This window comes from Lagopus leucura, unplaced genomic scaffold (genome assembly GCF_019238085.1).
Source record: "Lagopus leucura isolate 7727_CA_CO unplaced genomic scaffold, USGS_WTPT01 Super-Scaffold_100159, whole genome shotgun sequence".
Lineage (NCBI taxonomy): Eukaryota > Metazoa > Chordata > Aves > Galliformes > Phasianidae > Lagopus > Lagopus leucura.
In genome coordinates this window covers 10,596,880-10,620,298 of record NW_024962335.1, presented here as the reverse complement: position 1 = coordinate 10,620,298, position 23,419 = coordinate 10,596,880, and the positions used below count along the sequence as shown (strand labels likewise).

Below are 23,419 nucleotides of genomic sequence, written 5' to 3'. Positions count from 1 at the left end.
AGTCAGCACTGAAATGCAGTCATCTTGTCTGGATTGCAGCAAGTCTTTGGAAGGACATGGAAATCTGACAGTTTAGGAGAGGGCAGGCGAGCAGGTAGCTGTGATAGCACTGAAGGGAAATGGTTAGATGGAAGCCTGTGCAATGGGATGGGACTTAGCTGAAATACACCTGTGGCTGGAAGGTCTCACTCTAGCAATTAAAAAAGAATTGACCTTCATCCTTCAGTGAAGCAGAGCACTGAGGTCCCTTTTTCCCACTCAGCTGGGTGCTGCCAGCACAGCTTCCTGCTGCGCTGGAACGCAGCGTCCTCCCCCTGCCCACCACTGCCTTGCTGCCCCGGCCTCCCAGTGGGATTCACTGATCTCTGATGTCACAGTGAGCTGAAGGCATTTGCCCCTGAGTGACTAGGGAACCTCTGCACTGCCCCTATTCCAGTGACAGGGGGGGATGGAGAAGACTGGGAGAACACCCCAGAAATGTGCTTGGTGCTGAGGCAGGAAGATCTAGCTCCCTGTTGCTGCCTCTTGAGGAGACCCTTCCTCTGCCATCATTTAAGACAGGGAACAGTTCCCCAGGGGACGTTGCAAAGCTTAGGACTGGATAAAGCCCCGGGAGGTTGTTATCTGGGGGCAGTTTTGTGCTGACCTGAAAGGTTAGGTGTGTGTGTGGGCAGGCGGGAGAGGACAGTCTAATAATAGCTATTTACTCATTCCGACGCCTGTGATCTGAGGAAGCCTGGACAGGCACCCAGTGGCGTGTGACAGAGCCCTCCAGAGCGAGCTGAGTGGGTTTAAGGGAATGACGTCCTTGCCTGAGGCAGTGAGGTTTCAGGTCTGGCAGCTTTCCATGCCAGTCTCTCCGATCCCCCATCAGTGCTCCTCCAGTGCTGGCACCTCTCTCATGCCCCCCTTCCCTTTCCCTCTCTGCGGGGGGCATCTTTAACTTGGCTATACCTCCTGCTGTCTTCTGGCTATCGATTTTTTGGAAACAATTCGTGACGTTCCTGACCCCCCTTTCTTTCTTTCTCCTCCTTCCCTTCTCCCTCTCCCTCCCGCTGACTTGTTATTATGTACTGCAGCTGCCCGGAGGATTTTAAATAGACCCATAATCGCACAGCAGCTCCTCTTGGAAGTTTAAATATAACCTCCTTGTTAATCTCGCATGTGGCAGCAACACAGCACCTGGGGAAGGGAGTAATGGACGAGCGCTCACCCACGGCTATACATGACGACTGGGAAGGCTCACCATTTTTTTCTTCATGCCCTCTGCCTCGAAATTATCAAGAAATTGCCTTGTTTGTTTTAAACAGAATATCTTTAAGGCTGGTGCAAGATGTCAAGTGGATGATTTTTGCAGCACAGAATTCTTAATAGCCATCCCAGGTGCAGCACTAATGAAAGCGGCCCACAGCCACCTCCCATTATGTCCCCAGCTGCAAGAAAGTCCCACCGGGAGGCAGAATGCAGCTCAGACCTTATCCACCCTTTGCTTCCCTGCAGAAGCAAGCACATAGGACTGACGGAGGTGTTTTGGACAGATGGGGTATCAATTATCAATAGGTAGCTGGGCAAAGATCCTGCATTTGGGTTTTTATTCTCAAAATGGCAATGGGCTCATCTCAATCTCATTTCTAGCTCTCCAAATAACTTAATTACCCCTCAGACTGGAGTGTGGTTTGCTGAACATCATAGTTCGGTGACACTACAGAAGAGATCACAATTAATAATGGATTTTCCCAAAGGACCTGTTCTAAAAGGGCAAATCTAGTGCTCACCAGCCCATTAAATGTGCTGAGACACTTTCAAACAATAACCGTTGCCTGTTGCTTTAGGCTAATAGGATCCCTACTCTTCCTGCATCCCAAATGCGGCCATCTTCTTGTAAAGAGGGATGGGATGTGCACAAGGGATGCTGTCCTATTTGGTTCTTGTGCCGCAGTTTGTTGGATGGAGGATTTATCTGTCTGTTCAGAGATGTGGGCTATGTTTCCTCTAGTCTGCTGAGCTGGTATGCACCAGGAAGGTTGTTTTGCTGTTTCTCTACTTCAGTTTCCTTTTCTGTGGAAAAAAAAAAAAGAAAAGAAAAGAAAAGAAAAAGAAAAAGAAAAAAAAAGGGGGGGGGGGAACAGACATTTGATTTATTTTGAACAGTGCTATAAAAAAACCTGAGTATTATTATCTAAATACTGAGAATAAAAAAAAAATTAAAAAAAATTACTATTGATGCTAAATTATCCATCCATTTTAATAATCCAGCCATAGTAATTGCTAGAGCTGGGGGACTAATTCACGACACATAATTTATTCAGTGAATTTAGCTTCTTTTTTAGGCTCGTGGAATATCAACTGTGCAGATCATAATTTCCTCAAATTTATTTGAACTTACTCAGTGAACTTTTTGGAAAATATTTACTCTGTGGATTGATACAGGCTGCATTACTTAATTATGGTTGGTCAGAGAGCTCTATCTGGTATTGTTTCTGTTCCGTTGTTGAATGAGCACACAAGGACTTCTGGCTTGAATACTTGCATACGAACATGGAAGATGTACTGCAAGTTTTTGCACTTTTCCATTCATGAATATGCAGGTAGAACTTGTATACAGGAGCGCTGATGGCAAACAAACACAGACAAGCTGGGTCTAAGCAATTTTACATTAAAAATATGAATGAAAGATTTTGAAGGGCCTAAATTACTAGGACAAAAGTCTAATTTTACACCAAAGTAACTTCGTCCTTGGTAAATAGCAATAATGGTGTGTTGAGTAAGAACCCAATAATTTACCTCTTTGCTTCTTTCTGCTGCTCAGTGCCATGGTTTCCTATAGTAATATAGTACCCAGCCTGGATCTGTTTTATATGAAGACGGTTTTTTGTTATTATTATTTTTTAACTGGCTGTATTCATGTGATACTCACTGTGTGGTTATGTCCTGCAAGGGGTAGTTCCTGTCTGAATGAAGGACCTGATTGTCTTGCTTTGACAAGTTACCCATTTCTGACCTGAATCCCCTGCTCTCACCTCTCACATCAAAAATGAGATGAAGTGTATAGTCTCATTCTGAATCTGAAGCTTTCTAAACCTGAGAATGCTAAACATTTCCAAATTTCTGGCTCTGGCTTATGGTTGTAGGAGTGTGAAGAATTAGGTTCACGAGGACATTTATGCCTGCTTATGAGTAGTATAATCAATGCAAAGTGGAATGTGGAACATGTGGGAAGAATGGATAGCTTTGACAACTAGGATAATAGAAATGGTTTGAAAAGCAATAGTGTGAAATCCAAAGACATGCAAGTAGAAGGATCCACAGTAATTGTTTTGGAGTCACGTGGTGGAACCCATGCTAGATCTGAAGGATTTGATTGAGGAAAACTATTCAGAGAGTGAAGCACTAACTATTTCTTCTAACCGGTCTGGGTGACTTTGCATAGTCTGCTGGCTTGGGAAGCCTCTTTTTTGCTCCTATTAATTGATCCCCAAAACAATGTGATAATCAGTTGGAAGTAAATGAAGAAGAGAAAAAGTGGAAGTGTTATTTACTGGTGTGATGACTGAGCTTTCGATATGAGACATCAGCATAAAAGGCAATTATGCTTCTAGGGGCCAGGCAGGATATTCCCTGCCAAGGCAGAGAAGTATCAGTATCAATATGAAAGTTTCTACTGTAATTTCCTCTATGTAAAATTCTGGGTATAATTCCAGTTACCCCAATTAAAGCAAAAGAAGCCAGAAAAGTACTTGGTTAATCAGAGAAGGGAAAAAATGTAATATAAGAGGAATCTAAGACTATGTGGCTTGTCTAATCTGGCAAAAGGCAGGATGGAGGAATATAAAAGACTGCCTTGCATTAAAACATAAGCGGGGGAAAACATTTAGGCTGTAGGAGAGCTCTTTAACTGAAAGAGCAACTACATATTAACTGATCAGGAACAGGCTCCAGCAGAAAGTCATCAGTACAGAGTGATTCTGCCCCAACTTCCAAACAGTGCAGGGAAAGCAGGAAGCGTAACTCCTCTTCAGCAAAAGCATGACAGGTTCCTGAAAAGAGTAATATGGACAGGTTGTCTGGAAGAGCAGGGCTGGGACATCCTTTCCAGACTGCTGTTCCTTAATTACATCAAAACTCGTGCAGGCACTCTGTTCTTCAGAATTAAAAGGATTTAATTCAGTTTAGTTCAATTTTCTTCTAAGGGTTGCTTTAATTTGGAAGAACTGTGTCCATTCAAGGCTAATGTGATTTAATGAATACATGCTAAACTCACAACTTTAGTTAATTTGGATTAATGTTCTCAATCATTCCTCTGTAGAAAACCCTTAAGACATATGGTAGAAATGGTCAAGAAATCACAAGCACTTCAGTCCTGCTCACAATTGAGCTCTAAGATGGCAGGGACCTTTTCTGACTGCTGGAGGCCTGGAGAAACATTTGGCCATGGCCAGTGCACTTCTCTCTGCTTTGCCCTCAGGTTCCAGGCTCAGATTTCCTGGCCTTGAGAAGCACAGGAGCTGAATGAGCTGTGGATGCCACACGGGTCACTGCGGGAAGGACGTGACGGTGGCTGGTGTGTCAGCATGAGGATTTAGTGGTACACAGCATGGCCATGAAGGCACTGTGCTGCTGCAGCTCTGCGCATTGCCATGGGAACAAAGTTGGATTCGTAATCAGGAAGCACATTAATGTGGACGTGAACATGCTGTCTGCTGTCCTCTTGGCCTCTTGCTTTCCTAGGCCTGGCTCGGTCACCACTGGGAAAGGAGCTGCTAGGGAGGGAATCCATTGGGCTGAGGGACACAGGAGAAGGGTCCCAGGGCCTGAGAGACTGCAGTTGAGATGTTTCCTGCTCTTCATGGAGTGGAGAGTAACCTCTGCTGAGGTGGAGGGGGCACAAGGAGTCTGAGGAGCTGGCAGCAGGCATAACTGCTGTGGCAGCTGCAGTGGGAAACATCCTGAGATATTGGGTGCCCAAGTGGAGAGCATTGCTGTATGGCAATGTGGCATGGTGTAGGCACTTGGGCAACACTATCTGGCTAACTTGAGGGGTGGTACAATCATGCCATCACAAATTTAGCTAAGAGGCTGTACCAGCACCACTCTTCATCTTTATGGATCCAAGCTAATACTTCTACAGGGTACTGATGTTTTGTGAGGGCTTACTAGGCTGACTAGGCTTAGCTCTGGCATCTCTGACATGGAACTCTGGCATTACCCAATCCTGGTATGTCTTTAAGAACTCTGGAAATGTGAGGATGCTGTTGGGAAGTTGAAACAATTGTACAGTGTGATAAAAGACATGTTTTTTTTTTTTTTGCAGATATCTGCAGTTTATGCAGATATGGGGGAGCAAACAGGTCCTGCCAAGCATATATCCTCTGCATTGAGTACATCTACTAATAAGAAGTTGCTAAATGAAAGTCTTTCCAGTTGTAATACCTAGCCCATTCAATACCTGGAATGGAACACTTCAGGGAGAAACGAGAAGCTATAGCAAAATCTCTTGGTGCTTGAAGAAGCAGTAGTCTCATTTCAGAGTTCACAAGGAATGAACAATGTTAAACTCTGAGGTGGTGGTTTGGTGCAAGCTGTAGGCTGGAAAGGGCAGTCCACTCACAGTCCTGAAAAATTCCTTACCAAGACTTACCTTGAATGGGACTGGTTTGCATCCTTTGTCCACATCCCAGAAAGAGGGACTGTGAGCAGCCTGCTTAAAGTCTTCCTGCTGTTTCTATCTGAAATGTTGTTCATCTTTACTTTAGATGATAAACTGTTGGGCAGCATCGCTTAGTGCTCTTGAAATGTTGCCGTCAGTGTGCTTGGAGGACTGAGGTCTTTTTCTGTTGATGTCCAGCTCACACAATTGACCTTGTGTAAGGAAGTGAACTGCTCTGTTTAGAGGAGCCCTGAGAAGGACTGAGTCCAAAGCCAGGAGGGCTTGTATGATTTATCTCTGCTGAAACAGACTGGCTGGTGCTAATGGAGTGAAGTATAAGTCTCCCCAAGAGTTTAAGAGACCCAAGAGTTTGCTTGCTGCATAGCAGTGAAATAGGAGAATATGTAATGGGCTGTGCAAAGTCTCACACAGCAGGAGGAACTGAAGGGAAAAAAACGGATGAGGTTTAACAAAAGCAAGTGTAGAGTCTTGCATCTGGGGAGGAATAATTGCATGCACCAGTACAGGTTGGGGGATGACCTGCTGGAGGGGAGCTCTGCGGAAAGGGACCTGGGTGTCCTCGTGGATGACAGGTTGGCCATGAGCCAGCAGTGTGCCCTTGTGGCCAAGAGGGCCAATGGCATCCTGGGGTGCATTAAAAAGAGCGTGGCCAGCAGGTCGAGGGAGGTGATCCTCCCCTCTACTCTGCCCTGGTAAGGCCTCATCTGGAGTACTGCGTCCAGTTCTGGGCTCCCCAGTACAAAAAAGACAGGGATCTCTTGGAAAGAGTCCAGCGGAGGGCCACAAAGATGGTGAAGGGCCTGGAGCATCTCTCTTATGAAGAAAGGCTGAGTGAACTGGGTCTGTTCAGCCTTGAGAAAAGAAGACTGAGAGGGGACCTGATCCAGGTCTATAAGTATCTAAGGTGTGGGGGGCAGAATGGTGAGGACGGACTCTTTTCAGTGGTGAATGGAGATAGGACAAGGGGAAACGGCAGGAAACTGCAGCATAGGAAGTTCTGCACAAATGTGTGCAATAACTTCTTATGGTGAGGGTGATGGAGCACTGGAACAGGCTGCCCAGGGAGGTGGTGGAGTCTCCTTCTCTGGAGATGTTCAAGACCTGCCTGGATGCCTACCTGTGCGACCTGCTGTAGGGAACCTGCTTTGGCAGGGGGGTTGGACTTGGTGATCTCTGGAGGTCCTTTCCCATCCCCTACAATTAGAATCATAGAATCATAGAATCATAGAATCACCAAGGTTGGAAAAGACCTAAAAGATCACCCAGTCCAACCGTTCACCTATTCCCAATAGCTCCTACTAAACCATGTCCCTCAACACAACATCCAGTCTTTCCTTGAACACCCCCAGGGTCGGTGATTCCACCACCTCCCTGGGCAGTCCATTCCAGTGCCTGACCACCCTTTCTGAAAAGTAATACTTCCTCATGTCCAGCCTGAATCTCCCCTGCCGTAGCTTGAAACCATTCCCCCTGGTCCTATCACTGATGACACGAGAGAAGAGGCCAACCCCCAGCTCACTACAACCTCCCTTCAGGAAGTTATAGAGAGCAATGAGGTCTCCCCTGAGCCTCCTCTTCTCCAGGCTGAACATTCCCAGCTCCTTCAGCCGCTCCTCATATGGCCTGTGTTCCAGACCCCTCACCAGCTTTGTTGCCCTCCTTTGAACACGTTCCAGGGCCTCAATATCTTTCTTGCAGTGAGGGGCCCAAAACTGGACACAGTACTCGAGGTGCGGCCTCACTAGTGCTGAATATAGGGGAACAATCACTTCTCTGCTCCTGCTTGCAACACTGTTTCTGATGCAAGCCAGGATGCCATTGGCCTTCTTGGCCACCTGGGCACACTGTCGGCTCATGTTCAGCCGAGCATCAATCAATACCCCCAGGTCCATTTCCTCTACGCAGTCCTCCAGCCACACCGCCCCAAGCCTGTAGCGTCGCCTGGGGTTGTTGTGGCCGAAGTGCAGGACCCGGCATTTGGTCTTGTTGAAACTCATCCCATTAATCCATTCTGTGATTCTGTGATTCGTGCCCCTCATAAAGGAGATTTAGGGCTCTCAGCCATCTGTATGTGGATGGAGTTTGTATGTTTTAAAGCATACAAATGCGTAAAAATGTTATATTTTCTTTCTTCCTTGGATATCCTAGGAATGCATTAGAATGATGAATTCCATAGGAAAGAAGGCTGATAAGGAATATCAGTGTTTTCCCACTGATAAATACAGAAGTTGTATCTATAACCTACCGCTGCATGCATGAGGAGGCTGACCACACTAACTTCCACCTATAGAGAAGATCAGACTTTGAAGTTGGTGGGATTAGCCTGATGAGTGAGAGAAGAAAGAGATTTATTAGCAGCTCTGAGAGTAGAATCATAGAACCATTTAGGTTGGAAAAGGTCCTTATGGTCATCAAGTTCAACCATTCACCTAGTGTGCATACAGTGCCCATTACCAAACCATGTCCTTAACTGCCACATATCTTAAATACCTCTGGAGATGGCAACTCCACCACTTGCCTGGGCAGCCTGTTCTAATGCTTGACCACTCCTTCTGTGAAAAAACTTCCTGATATCTAATCTAAGCCTCCACTACCACATCTTGAAACTGTCAACTTACTGCTTGTTACCTGAGAAAAGCAGCTGAATTTCCTGCAACCTTCCTTCAGATAGTTGTAGAGACTGATGAGGTCTCCCCTAAGCTTCCTCTTCTCCAAATTGAGCAATGCTAGTTTCCTCAGCTTGTGTCTTGCTTTCTAGCCCTTTCACCAATTTTGCTGCACTCTTCTGCACATAATTGATCAACTCAATATTCATTTCTTGTAGTGAGGGATCCAAACTGAACACAATAATTGGGCTGTGGTTTCACCATTGAGAACAATCAATTTCGTGGTTTTGCTGGCCACACTTCTGATCTAAGCCAGCCTGCCACTGGCCTTCTTGGCTACCTGGGCACACTGCTGGCTCATGTTCAGATGGCAATTACTGGAAAACAAAGCAAAAACAGCTGGACACACCAAATTAGCTGTAGAGCACTGGATTTATATCCCCCATGCTAGGTACTTTGTTCACCAAACATACTCATTCTGCACAGCTACATGTATTGAAGAGTGGTGGTGCCAAGATGATGAATATACATATTTCGTTGTTTCTTCCATTCTTAGCACATAGAAAAGAAGGATGTCCTCTGAGATGGCGGGTGCACAGCTGCTGCTGTAAGCTCCTGCCTGGTGCAGATGGGTGCATAGTATAAGGATGTACACATTTTATATCCGTCAAGATAATGAAGAGGTTGAGTTTCTTGCACTAGCCACTAGACTTGAAGGAAAAGGTTTTCAGCTGAGTACTTCTTGGGAAGCAGATATTCAGAGGTTTTCATAGAATCATAGAATCACCAAGGTTGGAAAAGACCTAGAAGAAACCCTAAAAAGTTTTGTGTGAAAAGGAGAAAAGGCACTTCTTCATAATGTGCAGGAAGCTCAGAAAGGATACCCTGAAGTTAGATGACCATAAAAGATGAATCCAGAAGAACAGTACTTTGTTGGATAGAATAATCTCTGTTAAATGCATGTCTGTGTTCCTTTTCTCCATAATTTGAAGGTATTAAGCTCTCTTCACCTGGGGTGTGGCCAGGCTGTGTAGTGAAGCAGCTTGCATAATCCTTGGCTTCTCTCTGACAGTACTAACCAGAGGCTTAATTAACTGTGAACGCATGTGTGGTGATGTAGATGCTAATTCTCAGGCTAGACTGCGCCATCACCTCATTTCATAGGAATCACTGTCAAATGGTAATCCACTCCAGGCGCTTCTGGCCTGAGTTGGAGTGGAACAGGCACATTGGATATGAGGTAATTTGCCTATCTTGAGCTATCATGCATGTGAGTTGCCTACGTGCATGTGCCCATGTTTCCCTGTCTCTCTATACCTGCATGCCCTAGAGAAACTACCTAGAGGCAGCTCTGTACAGGACAAGGGGAAATAATGAGATAGAATGAGTCAAAGTGGAAGGAAAAGACAAAGCATCACAGCCAACGGCTCTTTGCTTGCAGGTGCATTGCTGGATGTGGCTTTTTCTTTCCCTTCTCATATCCTTATTTGTTCATCTTTTATCACAGGCCCTAGCCGGGCAATGTTCAAACTGAATAGCTCGTTTCTCCCCAGCTTACTGTAGCTCCTGCTGACGCTTCCATCTACTTCCCACTCCCCTGTTGTGCTGGAGTGTGTCATTAAGAAAGAGGGCAGACAACTGGAGACACAGGAAAACAAGATGCATTGGCTTTGCCTTTGAATCAGTCAAAGAATTATTTCTATACTTTACACGCCTCACCCTGGCTTTCATTCTCACAGATGCTTTTGATACTTTTATTATTAACGGTCAGCAGCGGCAAATTCTTCTGCTGCTCCATCAATCCTTTTCTCTGCTGTGCTGAACTTCAGCAGAAACGTCATTGCCTTGTGTGCATGTGTGATCTTGAAAAAGATATGGCAGTTGAAGCCCCAGCCTCGGTTTTGTTTAAAGTACAAAACCTAATATAAATAGAAAAACTTAAAGCTCAAAAGAAACACCTTATTTATTATGCTGCTGTTTTTGAGTTATTTCAAAGGCATATTGAATATATAGATGGCACCTTCTATGAACATGCAGGTAAGTTTTTTTAATAAAAAAAAAGAGTATTCAATTACTTGTGCTCTGGCACAGAGCTAGGCTGACTGGAAACGAGCTCACTAATGTTTGTTGCCCAAGAGAAGAGAAAAAGAGAAATGCAGAACTGAAACTCGCAGTGTCCTTATTGCAAAGTCAGATGGACTGATTCCCTCGCTAAATCCTCTTCATTGAACTATGAAGAGCATCAATGTTCATCTGCTTAGAGCATGGAGATGGATAAAATGGCCCTTCCAGCACCAAACACTGTAGCAACTGTGAATACAAAGTGTTCCTGGAACTGTGGGGAGATTGCAAGCTTTACCTCTGCAGATCTCCTATGATCCACTCTTTTACAAATAATGAAATTCCAGTTCACTGGAGTTCAGAAATGGCTTTTCCTAAAATAGCTGGTTTGTGACAATTTCTGTCTCATTGTCATAACAGCAAGATGTATGGCAAATAGTTGTTAATCATCAGGACAAAGAAAAGGAATTAAAAAGCTGTGATCCCAAAACAAAATAATAGCAAGCAGTAATTCAGCACATGTGAATCTGGCAGAAAATCCTGTAAGGGTTTGGATGGATGTGTGTGCATGCAGGAGACTTCATATATTTATCTGAAAAGCTATAGGAAACCTCCTAGTGAAGTTCTGAGACTTAATAGATGGGAGCTCAAGCAGAACATTTAGGGAGGGAGATTCTTTCCTTTCTAATATCTGTGTAAATAACTCCATGCGCTTTATTGGTCTCAAAGTCTACACAGTGGGTAGGAGGAGAATCAATAATTGTTTAAAACTTTGTGAATCAATTAGATGAGCAAGACAGGCATGACAGAAGATTTCTGTTACAGATACTGCTCACTGGATGACTAGGAAGGAGAACTAGACAGGGAGAAGATAGGTACTGCCATGCTTTCATCCATCCTGGAGCATAAGAGGCAACTATCTCCAGCCACAACCTGCGATGATGGGGATCAGGCCTTCAAGCATTACAAAAGGGGCTTGCGTATTGAAATGCATACTGCTTGTTAAACTAAGGATTCTTACTAGCGATACTGTTGCTTTTTGAAACAGGGTTTGAATTCAGAGTCCAAGCCATATGGCTCAGGAATTCACCTCTGGTTCTTTTTAAGCTTAGAGGCTGCCCAGGAAGGTCACCGTCATCAGAGGCTTTCAAGAAAAAATAGATGTTGCATTGAGCAACATGGTTCAGTGGTATGGTGGTGATGGGTTGATGGTTGGACTAGATGATCTTACTGGTCATTCCAACCTTAATGATTCTAAGATTCTATTAGAGAGTTTTCATCTAGATATAAAACCAGAAAGAATGCCACCACAGGCCAGGATTAGAACTAGTTAGTTCTCCTATACTGGACATAAAGTGTCCACTCAGTGCTAATGCATGGATGCCTTAGAGCTGTCAGGGCTTCTTGTTGCCTGCTGCGGGCATGCACATGATGTGCTAATGAAGCAGCTGCTTGCCAGCAGGATGTCTAAACAAAAGTGGACCAGGATACTGTTTCTTCATGTTATGCCCAGGCTCTTTTTATTTTATCTTGGCAGCATGAGGAAGGTGATAAAAACCCTCTTAAAACACACCATATAGAGCAGGGTTTTTTGCCTTATGCATGGCTGGGTTTGACATTCCAGCCACTGGTGTAAAACACAGGTTGGAGTGAGCTGGAGTGAGTCATGTTGGGGGGAGTTCAGGGCAGGGAGGGGGTGTTCTCTGAGCAAGTGGCACCTCCTTACCAAAGTGTTAGGATCTAATTTGGAGCATGCAGTGAAGGGTAGAGTAGATCTTCACTGTCTCAGAACGCTGCATTAAATGGCTGAATGATTACTCCCAGGCTAAGTAAGAGAAAAGGTGGGCTAGGAGTCCAGCCCACCTTCTTCCTGACTCTGAGGGCAGCCGCAAGGCAGGAAGCCAGTGACTTTGGCCAACCAAATAAACCTTGCTGTGTGTGTGGGATTGAATTCCTAGGTAAGAATAGTGATGAATACAGGAAAATAATAACGGAATCAAAGGAACATATATACTCCTTATGTCCCTTTCCCACCGTGGTAGAAAATGGTGCCAAGGAGCATAGGGGCAGTCAAGAACTACCTGGAGGAGGAGGCCTGGGTGTGCAGAGGGATGATGGGATGTCTTGATTTCTGCAAGAAAGAGGCAGTGTCTTTTCTTTGTAGATTTGGGGTTGAGTACCTCAGAGTCTTCCAGACTCCTTCCATCTCAGAAGCCTTAGATCACACCTTTCACTCTGTGTTGGGGGGAAGTGAAGGTTTTGATTGGCCTTTGTCCCTTTTGAGAGGGAACAGAGCTCTTCCTGGTCATGCAGGTTAGAGTGGAGTAAGAACAAAAGGAGTACTATCTTACCCAAGATCTTATCTCCAAGGGGCCTCAAAAATTGCCCATTTCCTTACCTCAAAGACAATGAAAGACCAGTCACACAGGTGAGCATCCCTAAGATGTCCCTGCAGGCTCCCATTGGTCAACCAGCACAAGAGGTCCATATGGGTACCCTGTCAGAACTCCTCTTCCTTGAGCATCTCTGTAGTCCCAGCAGGCTACCAGAGAAAGTGAGGTGACAGGATGGAGGTAACAAAGCCCAGCCCCAGCCATGACAGCTCTGACACCAGTGGATGTGCCATACCCTGTACAGTACTGCAGGGAGCAATGCAGTGCCATCCTCTGTGGCTGCCAGCATCCAGCATCAGCTCTAAGGAGCTTATGGCCATGGCTATATTACGTGTGTGGTTGCTAGGGAAACACTGGTTCTGAACTGGAACCAAAGCGGTGAGGGCTGGGACTCTTTTTTTATTTTTTTTTCCTCTCTCTGACTCTCTCTCTTTCTCTCTCTCTCTTTTTTTTTTTTTTTTTGGTAAACATTTAGAGCCTTGGCTATGTCTCTCCTAAAGAAGAGACAGCTAATTATGGGCCAACAGAAAATCTGCAGTCTCTGTAATCTAGTCAGATCTCAGCTCTTGATTTTACCTCCATTTTATAAAGGCTGAAGCATTTTTTTCCTCTTTAGCTTAAGGAAGCTGAAGGGCACATCTACACAAGCTTTACTTTCAACTGCTTGCTAACACTGCATTCTGACCTAACAGAGGCAAGCCAGCTCTGATCCAAAGTGCGTGTAAACTATTTTGGACCCTAAAAATGATCTAAAATGGTTAACAAGGACAATTTCTAAGAAAAGAGTAAGTCCTGGTCAACATTACCTTATATTGACTACTTTACTTTGGCTGTGATCCATTCAGCTCAGAGTATGGGCACAACTGACTTCACTGTCAGTGAATAAAGGCTGAGTAGCCCTTGGCTTCATCAGTGCTGCAGGTGCTACTTGTGAGGACACAGAGGAACCAACAGATTTTCCTGCTAAGCTTTACTGCTTAAATAAGCAATGCAGAATTTGCGAGAAAGGAAAGCATCAGTACTTCACGATTGATAAAAGGAACGAAGGCCCTCACAGACACACTATGGGTATAGTACTCAGCTGGGCTGCTGTGAGAGGAGACCTTCATCTCCTGAGGGGCTCTGATGGCATTGGGCTCATTGCTGAACTTTCAGGTCTTATCTAAATAGACTCTGTGAACCTTTGGAGGTTCAGATCAGGTGTGCTCGTAATAAGAGACCAAAGGAATATTTGATGAAATGGAAGAGCAACTAATTTAGAAATGATAAAAAGAAATAGTATTTCATCTCAGATAGTTCATTTGCAAAATTTATTCAATGACATCTTGCCAAATACTGTGACTGGACTTTTTTAAGAGTGCTGGATAGTTTTATGGCTGCTGTTGATTGATATGGCTATACCAGTGACATACCATTCAGCTTGCAGTCAAAATTCAGTCCTCAGTCTGGAGGATAAGTCAGCCAGAAAAGAATCCCTAGGCAAACACCATGATGTAATTGGATGGATGAATAATGGGGCAGTCTGACTTTCCTCTAATTGTTATGGGCTGGCCATATCAGGATATTAAGCCAATTAGTGGTCTTGGCCGAACTGGGAGAGGGGGAACTAGGCCTATGCTGCCCAGTGTGGTAGCAATGTGGCATAAGGGGGGTCTACCCAGAGTGACCAGTGGTTTGATCCATTATATGTAAGCTCATCAAACAAGGAAGTACACACATACAGAGATGAAAAAGGGAATGCAAAAGGCACAGTGTGAAAATTGTTTATCCTGGCAGCTTGCTAACTGATATTTCCCCTCTGTGGAAAAGTGCTGGCATCCATATGTGATGTTTTGAGAAGCTGGTATGGAATACTATCATATATTGGTCTGCTTTGACCAGCGATTGCGTATAAAATTCATAGATGATGGACCCTCCACCTTTGACAAACAACCTTTGGGGTTTTTTTAGAATTCTATACACTGGGCAATGATACTTACCTGCTCAACTCTTTCATTTTTTTTTACTAACTGCATGTAGTAAAGTGAAACATTCCCAAGATACAGTGTACAAAATCTAGAGTATCTCTTGTTTCCTCTTTTGCAAAACGTTTAGAATGAATTATTTCTGCAGACTCTTACATGGAAACTGGAAAACACTTAGCTGTTTTCAGCCCTTGAGTCATCTTTAATCAAAAACCTTTTTATTATGGCTTTCAGGAGCTACTTGGAGCTAGAGTACTTGCAAGTTGTCCCTGGGCTAGAGTTTGGCAGCAAACCAGTTTTCACTACTGCTAAGAGATTAATGCCCAAATCATGATTGAAAGCTGTGTGTATGTTAATACTTAAGCATACAGTTAATGTCACTATACATGTGAATCTTGGTTACCCATTATCAGGGTATCAAACTGAGCTTCACTGGCAATTCTAGATTTCTCACTGCGATAATTCTCAGCAGCCACAAGGGATGACTGCTGCCAGCAAAGTCCTAGAGAGTCAGCAACCATTCTCCTGAGTGCTGCAGACCTTTTTGTTGGCCACTTGGAAGCCCCTCCTCGCAGGGAGCATGACAGCAGCATGCTCACCTGTAATAGAAGGTTCTTAAAACCCTCTACTAACTTGTCATGCTGTAACTGTTTTTGTACAGTATTCAGCCTGTTAAGGCCTGCTGATACCTTGTCAATCTGGGCTTTGTTTTTGCCATGACAAGTTTCAAATTGTTGTGTCAGCAGTGGAAAGAGTGAGGCCTGGTTTCCTCTTGTTTTGTGTTCTGCATCCCTGAAGCACGCTTTTTCCAGCTATAACAACCTTAACTTTCCTTCCTCTTCCTTGTGATGTCTTTTAGTATGTAGTGTGCCACGTGGGTGCACAATGACTGTGCAGTAGCTGACTGTGTTTTGAGTCCTGCCTGCCTTTCCATCAGCGGGGACACAGAAAAATGTCTTTCTCATCCACCAGTTTTTATAATCACTTCTCTATAACACGATCTTTGAGATGTGTCCTTTCACATAATAAGGCCAGTTCTGTAGTTATTACTAGAACAAGTGAGGGAACTGATAAATAATGTGGTTATATAAACCACATTTATGCATCTAACAAGTTCAAACTTCCCATTGACAGCACGTTCCCAGAGCAGCTCTGAAGATTTACACCAAAAATGATTTGCTCATCTGAGAATCAGAGCACTGGGAAAGGATTGCAGGAGGTCATCTGCTCCATCTGCTGCGCAAGCCAGTATCAGTAACAGCCCAGGGAATCTATTGCAGTAAGATAAGAGAGTTTTGAAATCCCACTAAATCAACTAAAAGGGTGAAGAGTGACATCAACAAATGACACATTCTAACATGCTGCAACTTTACTTTGAATAGGTTTTGTTGTATGTGTTTTTGTGGACATAGGTTTTGTGTGTATGTGTGTGGTGGACGCAGAGATGCTGTTCTAGAACCCAGTCCCACCATGTGTCATTGTGTTCTCACACACCCTGCTGCAAGCACTCAAGGACAGAACTCACAGGATAAGGCAGAACACAATATTAAAAACAGAGTTTTATTGTATTGAGTTGTTGAAAACTAAATAAAAAAATTAAATGTGAGAAGAAAAAACAAATAAGCTGAAGATTCTGTCTCCAGGCTAGCCTGAGGCAGTGATGCATTTGTGGTAAGAATAAACAGAAGTAAATGAACACTTAAGCAACAAAGATTCTGATTTCCTGTCAGATTTGTTATAACAAACGGACTCAGAAATATAGAAAATTTAATTATAAGACTTTGAACTGTTGCAGCATTTTCCATCACGAACAATAAAACTCCCAGTGAATCAGGTATCCCACCAGGACTGTGACAAATAGGTACACAGTGGTGTCTCAATTTTGAAGAAAAGAAATACTTCGGTAGGGAAATTAAAGTCTGTGTTTTCCCAGAAGTTATTTGGTTCTTGCTTACCCCTTTTTGCCCCTGTAGAATCTGTGGTAGGCAGTGCTGAAGTCTAAACAGGAGGCAGCTCTATGTGATTTGCTGTAGGTCATGGAGAAATTTTGCAAATCAAGACAGTACTAAAGACACAAGAACAGCTTTTCTTTTAAATCAGGAAAATGAGAATAGAGTTTTGGAAAGGGATAATGGCCTGAGTCATGAGGATCATAACTGGGGCACTGGAAAGGAAGAACTGGGCTGACCCCCGTTAATAAATGATGGCTATACAGAAGTCCTATTAGTACATCAGCAAATGGGGTTAGGTATCGAATCATAAAATCATATAATGGCTTGGGTTGGAAGGCATCTTAAAAATCATTTAGTTCCATCCCCTGCCATTAGGGTATACTGATGTTCCTTAAAGCCTAACACAAGGGAGCAGCTCCCAGAGCAGTAAAAATTGCATTTCCTTTGCACCTATGCAAAGATAGCAGCGTAGGACATTTTGGGGAAGAAAAAAAAAAAAGATTCAAATATGAAAAGCAAACACATGCTCCTTAGATTCCTTGTGCATAGCTTGACACACCTGGCTCTTGTGCGGTCTGGCTCTTGCACTAGACTTGCTAAACAACTTGCCCGCCGCTACCAAAAATCTTTTCAAGGCTCAGCCATCATATCAACTCAGCATGACATAGAACCAGGTTACATTTGCATCGCCTGCATGGCAGAAACTTAGAAAGAGAAATAAAATGCCTGTCTCCACACTTCCTAAGTCAGCAGCTATGGGTGGCCCACTGCAGCTCTTCTTAGGGGTCCTGCCATTTCCTCTGCTTAGGGACGTTCTGAAGTTTTCTACATATTGAGAAGGAGTTTTGCTCTCAACAGAAAGATGTCTGCAAGGCAGTAATTGCTTTTACATGCCTGGGGAATCCAGAGAAGCTGTTAGGAAGGAACTTGCAAGAAAAGCAATTTGGGAACCTCTCTGTGACCTGCCATAGCTAAGGTAAACAGCTTGCTAAAGGGCAGAGTTTGGTTTCAAGTGGTGCAGCTGCAGGAGGGCTCCTCAGAGTGGTCTGCATCTTAGCCAGAGGCCTGCAACCTGGACCTGGTCACAGGTTGCAGGTCCAGGTCCAGGTCCAGAGTCAGGTTGTGCCCAGCTCCCCATGCAGCACCTGCATGGGCCTGCTGCTGAGGTACAAAAGGCACTCAACTTCTAAGTTGTGGCAGTAATACTTGGTCACTCCTTGAATCTTGCACCATTTCTGTGAATCCCCCCTCCATCCACATATGAACTGTCTCCTAAACAGTCCTCTGGATGAGTGCCTTTGTACTGAGTACAATCCAGCCTCCTTCCCTAAAGGGTTAAACATGCTGGAGGGGGAGGCAATACTTGTCCCAGCAGCGGCAAACTTGAGCAGATTTTCTGTGGGAAGCCATCTGTCAAGCTGGGGAGTGGTGCTGTGTCAATTGATCAGCTCCTCCTCCAGCTCTGCTCTGCAAACTACGGCTTCCTGACCTTACAGGGTGACAGTGGGGGAGTAGCAGGATCTCTGGAGGCACAGAGATCCTGTAATAGAGGCTCTCTTCTCCCAGACTGGGTGAGGGACACCTCTTCTGCATCTTCCTTTTCTCTTGAAGCAGCTTGCTACGAGGAGCCCAAGTTTATGGGTGAAAGGCTGTAGGATGAAAACAAGTATTTTTCAGGGGATTGTATTTCACCTGGGTGATGCACAACATAAGGAACTTCTTCTAACTCAAGCTATCTCTATCCCAAACTTAAATCTGTCTTTTAATAGCAATGGTGAATCACGTTTTGGGTGCTCCAAGGTGAAAAAGGGGAGGGCGAACTATGAAATTTCTGCAGTATTAAAATAGGAGCTTGTGGTGCTTTCTGAAACTTTAAATTCCTGGAGAGACAAAACATTGCTTTTTGATTTTAAATTAATAAAGCACTAACAAACCAGTAGGCAAAAAATGTAGGTCTGCCTCCTAATCTAAAATCTTTCACTGCAATACCACAGTGAAGTCAAATTCCTGCTCTGATAGCCCCGTGATTCTTTGTCAGTTTAGGTATCTTATCTTTTTCCCTGGTTTTCCATTAGATGTGGTCAAAAATAAGGAGAGAAGTCATTTTTCTGTGTTTGCTGTTTTTTTTTTTCCTCCTAAACTGCACTCACGGAGATTCTCATTGAGCTCCATCAGCACTTCTCCTGATTTATTGTGAAAGGAACACTTTCTTCCACACTGTTGTATGTCCTTCCTTCATCACCCCTCTTTTTTTTTTTTTTCTTCTGAGTGCTGAGTTGGTTAGGGAATGAAGAACAATTGGCTAGCCCAAGCATTGGTGTGATTAAGTGCAAAAAAAAATCTTGCCAAGCCAAAATCTGGGCTGGCTTGCACTTCCTGAATGCTTTCATTTTGAATAGAAGTTGCATCTTCTTGCAGCTTCTGTAATAAAGATGCGAGCAGTTGTGTAATAATGGTAATCACATGCACAGCCAGATGGTTCATGCTCTTTGATTTGAGGAGCGATGTATCTATTTCTATGTAAAGGTGAGCTGTTAAGCTGGTTTGTAGTAAGTCTACCTATTTTGTGTATCGATATTTGATGTTCTGCTATGCTCTGGTTAGTGAAGAGCGCTGAATTTTCTGCCTGAGTTTTTGAGAGAGAATTTCCTTCAACTGTGCTGTGCACTCATGTGGAATGAACTGTCAGCATGTGCTTTAGCTGGAGCTTCTGACGGGGTTCTGAATCTCAGAGACAGCAGTAGCTCCTGCACCTTGCTACCATGTCTAGTAACTCCTGTGTGTGCATGTCCTGCGTGTGCAGCCTTGAAATAACTATTGGATTTACCATCTCATGTCCCTTCCTGATCACCGAGGAAAGCATCCAGACGTCTAGATCCCGTATGTCAAATCTTTCTGTAATTCAGTAGTCAGGTCCTTCAACTCTTAGACTCTCTGATAGAAACTGTGGAATTTTGCTGTCAATGCAGAATTTCCTGTGCATAAAAATAGAAGAGCTTTTGTTGAATTAATACATAAAAAAGTAGTTATCACTCACAGTGTAGCAGTCAGTTTGCTACAGGTGGCTTGCAAAGGTACAGTGCAATGAAGGGTATTGAAGATGCTTCTTCAGGCTGTCTTTGATATCAGGCAAGTGCTGTGGCAGTTATTTAATCTTTCATCTGTTTTTTCTGATTGTCTCAGTAAGCTTCAAAGATAAAACGTATCTCTTAATTTTTTTCCTGAGCACAATTGTAGTTGGGGAAGGGTGTGAATTCCAGTGATCAGAAAACTTGAACTGTGTTCCACAGATTGTGAAGCTCAGTTGCTGCTCCTGTCTCCAATTTGCCTTTTTTTTTTTTTTTTCTTTTTTCTTTTTGTGTACATTTATTTTTCCAGTGAGTAAAGAACAGCCATAAGAGAACTTTCACGAGTGGGTGGTGGAAGTGAATAGAGGTTAATCACCAGAACTCACAGGAAAGGCCTGGGGATCTGAGAGCGAGAACTCCGTATAGGACATGACCAACTGGAAGTTCAGGAAAAAGAATCAAGGCTGGTCAGAAGATCAGAGTTATTTTTTTTCCTGGAGTTGCTGAGCTTTAGCATATTTTTACTGATAGATAAAATGGCAATAGGTAATAAAAAGCATGAGTAAAGAAGGGATGGACGAATGGATGGATGCCTGATTAACTGACACCATTGTGGAAAACCAGCTTTACCTGCCAAACTGTCAGAGAGTGACTTTGGTAGAGAGTTGGTGTAGTGGAAATGCTAAGTTACAGCTTGAAACAGTGATTGAACACCTGGTGGGAAGGCAGGGCCAACCCAGGGGAGCTCAGGTGCATGCAGTGCACCTGACCAGAAGGCATGAAGCCAGGATCCAGCCCTTCCCAGACTTTACATAAGGGTTGGTAGCAGAGGCAAGGGTAGCTTGCTGGAGAACCCTCTTTGCCTGAGGTCTTCTAAGGGTAAGCATACTTTTTCCTTTGTTTCTGTGTTCATGGCTGCTGCATTTGGGGCTTATCCTCATTTGCTATAGCCTAGGACTTTACTATCGTTGCTGTGCTGTTCATCACGTTATAGCGTTACGCTGGGAATATCTTGAGGTAATGTTTTTGGGCATTTACACAAGGAGTTCCCCTAATCTAAAACTCTTGACTGCTTCCTTTCGGATTTTTGGTTCAGCTTTTCTGGCAGGGAAGAAGAAGCGGTGATTGGATTTGGAGAGTTTCCTTATTGTGATGTGAATCTCTGCAGAAAGATAACAGTAATTCTACCTTTTTTGTTTATGATTAAATCCTAACCTGTCGAAATCAGTGCGAGTTTGCAGTTGGTTTTAAACAACAGAGATCAGATTGTAAGAGAGCATATTAAGAAAGGGTTTTTTTTGTTTCTATCAAGAACAGGGCAAAAGCAGGGATTTGGATTTTACTGAATCTTTCAGATATTGAAATGGTGGTATCTTGTAAAAACTCAGGATGAAAAAGGCTTACACTATGCCACTGAAGAGATGATCTGTGCAAAATGCCTTTGGAGTCTTGGAAGTTATAAAGTGGTGCACGTTCTGATTCTCACAAAGATGAACCTGGCATGACAGAAGGCAATGAATGAACACTTCATAAAATATATGACAGATGTTATTCTATATGGCATTCTATAAAATACGACAATAAACAAGACCCTAGATGGTTTAGATTTTTTTTTTTCAACTTTAGCATGTTCTAAGTTGTTCTGAAATGAGACTTCGTAGTTGTAGTACTTCATGCTACTGCTTGTTTTGAGAAGAAACAGAAGTAGAGGTTCTCAGATTTGTTTGTGTTTAATGATTGTACCTAATCTAGGTGCATTTCAGTCTGGATATTAAGCTAGAGCACTGTCCCAAACTTAAAAAAAAAAAAAAAAAAAAAAAAAACCAACAAAAAAACAAAACAAACAAACAAACAAAACACCAAAGCTGCTTTGTGCCCTCTTTATCCTACATATAGTGTTGTGATAATCCTGGTATTAAAGCTGTTGATTTGTGCAAACATAGAATATTTTGCATGTATTCTTTTTCTGGCCTTGTTTGTGCTCCACTTGTTCTCTATCTGTTTGAATCATGCCTAATATTTGAAACATTAAGTAATTTCAGCAACGTGCCTTTAAAAATAAATTAAGGACAGCTGGTCATAAAAAAGCTTTTACTTCCTTCCCACTTGCTTCACTTTGTTAAAAATCCTTAAAATGTGGCCAAGACATGAAGTGCAAGATACTAACTGTATGCCTCCCCTTCCACACTCAATGAGTTGACTAGGAATGTTGTCTATTTCCTTTGACCTATTCTTGTTTTCTCTTTCTCTTTGACTTCCTATTCTAGGATGAGTCATCCATGTTCTTCCAGTTTGGCCCATCAATAGAACAGCAAGCTTCAGTCATGCTCAACATCATGGAAGAATATGACTGGTACATCTTCTCCATTGTCACTACTTACTTTCCTGGTTACCAGGACTTTGTGAACAAGATCCGCAGTACCATTGAGCACAGCTTTGTGGGTTGGGAACTGGAGGAGGTCCTTCTGTTGGACATGTCCCTGGATGATGGAGACTCAAAGATCCAGAACCAGCTCAAGAAGCTCCAAAGCCCTGTTATCCTCCTCTACTGCACCAAGGAAGAGGCCACCTACATTTTTGAGGTGGCCAACTCTGTGGGTCTGACAGGCTATGGTTACACATGGATCGTGCCCAGCCTGGTGGCAGGGGATACAGACACAGTGCCATCTGAGTTCCCCACTGGGCTCATCTCTGTCTCATATGATGAATGGGACTACGGTCTTCCTGCTAGAGTGAGGGACGGAATAGCCATAATCACCACGGCTGCTTCTGATATGCTGTCTGAACACAGCTTCATCCCTGAGCCCAAAAGCAGCTGTTACAACACCCAGGAGAAAAGGATTTACCAGTCCAACATGCTCAACAGGTAAGGAGAAGGGATGGGTTAGCTTTACAAAAAAGGGGTCTCAAGAACTTCTGACCGCCAGAACAATTTTGGTAGGCCATTGCTTCAGTGCTGTGGGTAGTGTTGGCTAGGAACCCTGGCCAAGGGGAGTTGTGCTGATGGTGGTACTTGTGTTGCTGTGAACATCGCTACTGTCACTCCTTTGAAAAAAACATCATTATCAAAATATTGTATGAGGAGGAAGCCAGCACAAAGCAAAGGCACAATGAAGATATGATGCAAAAATATGAGTGTGCCCTTTGATGCACAACAGACTTGCTCTTATTACAACGTTGAACTCCTTGGAGAGTCTGTACATGAATGGGTCTGTAAGTGGCACATGGGTTCTTAGTGTAAGTAGTGCGGATTTTTGTATTTAAATCTAGAAGGGCCCAGGTTCCATTCCAGGAACTAGCAATGCGTAAATGGGTGTTCCTTTGTAGACAGTTGTGTAACCCAACTGGGAAATTTCCATGGCACCTGTTGTCTGAATACTGAGTGTCCTTCTGCTGTCCACTACCCCTGAATCAGAGGAGAGAAGGAAGTGTGGAGAGGTCTGGAGAACTAGATCTGGAAAAAGAATTAAGGTCAACAAGTCTGTTGAGCTCCTGCTTTATCTTGGAGGCATCTAAAGTCTTCAGGTGTCTTAAGCATCTGGTTTACTTCAAAGAAAAGGGATTTCTGTTATCATCCTGCTCATTGGCAACTCATTGGTGACTGTCTGCTGACTGTTTCAGATCTCATTCTCTCTTGTGCACACGGAATAGAGAGCCTAGACATCTCCATCAGGACTGGGAGTTTTTCTAGATGGCAGAGTATATTA

The 23,419-nt window shown here is 43.7% G+C and overlaps 1 protein-coding gene across 1 annotated transcript in view; it reads left to right on the top strand.

Annotated features, from left to right (window-relative positions):
* Positions 1 to 23,419, top strand: part of GRIN2B (glutamate ionotropic receptor NMDA type subunit 2B) — a 165,678-nt gene that overhangs the window by 28,424 nt on the left and 113,835 nt on the right. Inside the window, exon 2 of the mRNA XM_042889937.1 lies at positions 21,980 to 22,578. Coding sequence (XP_042745871.1) covers positions 21,980 to 22,578 — 599 coding nt within the window. The remainder of the gene's footprint in view (positions 1 to 21,979; positions 22,579 to 23,419) is intronic.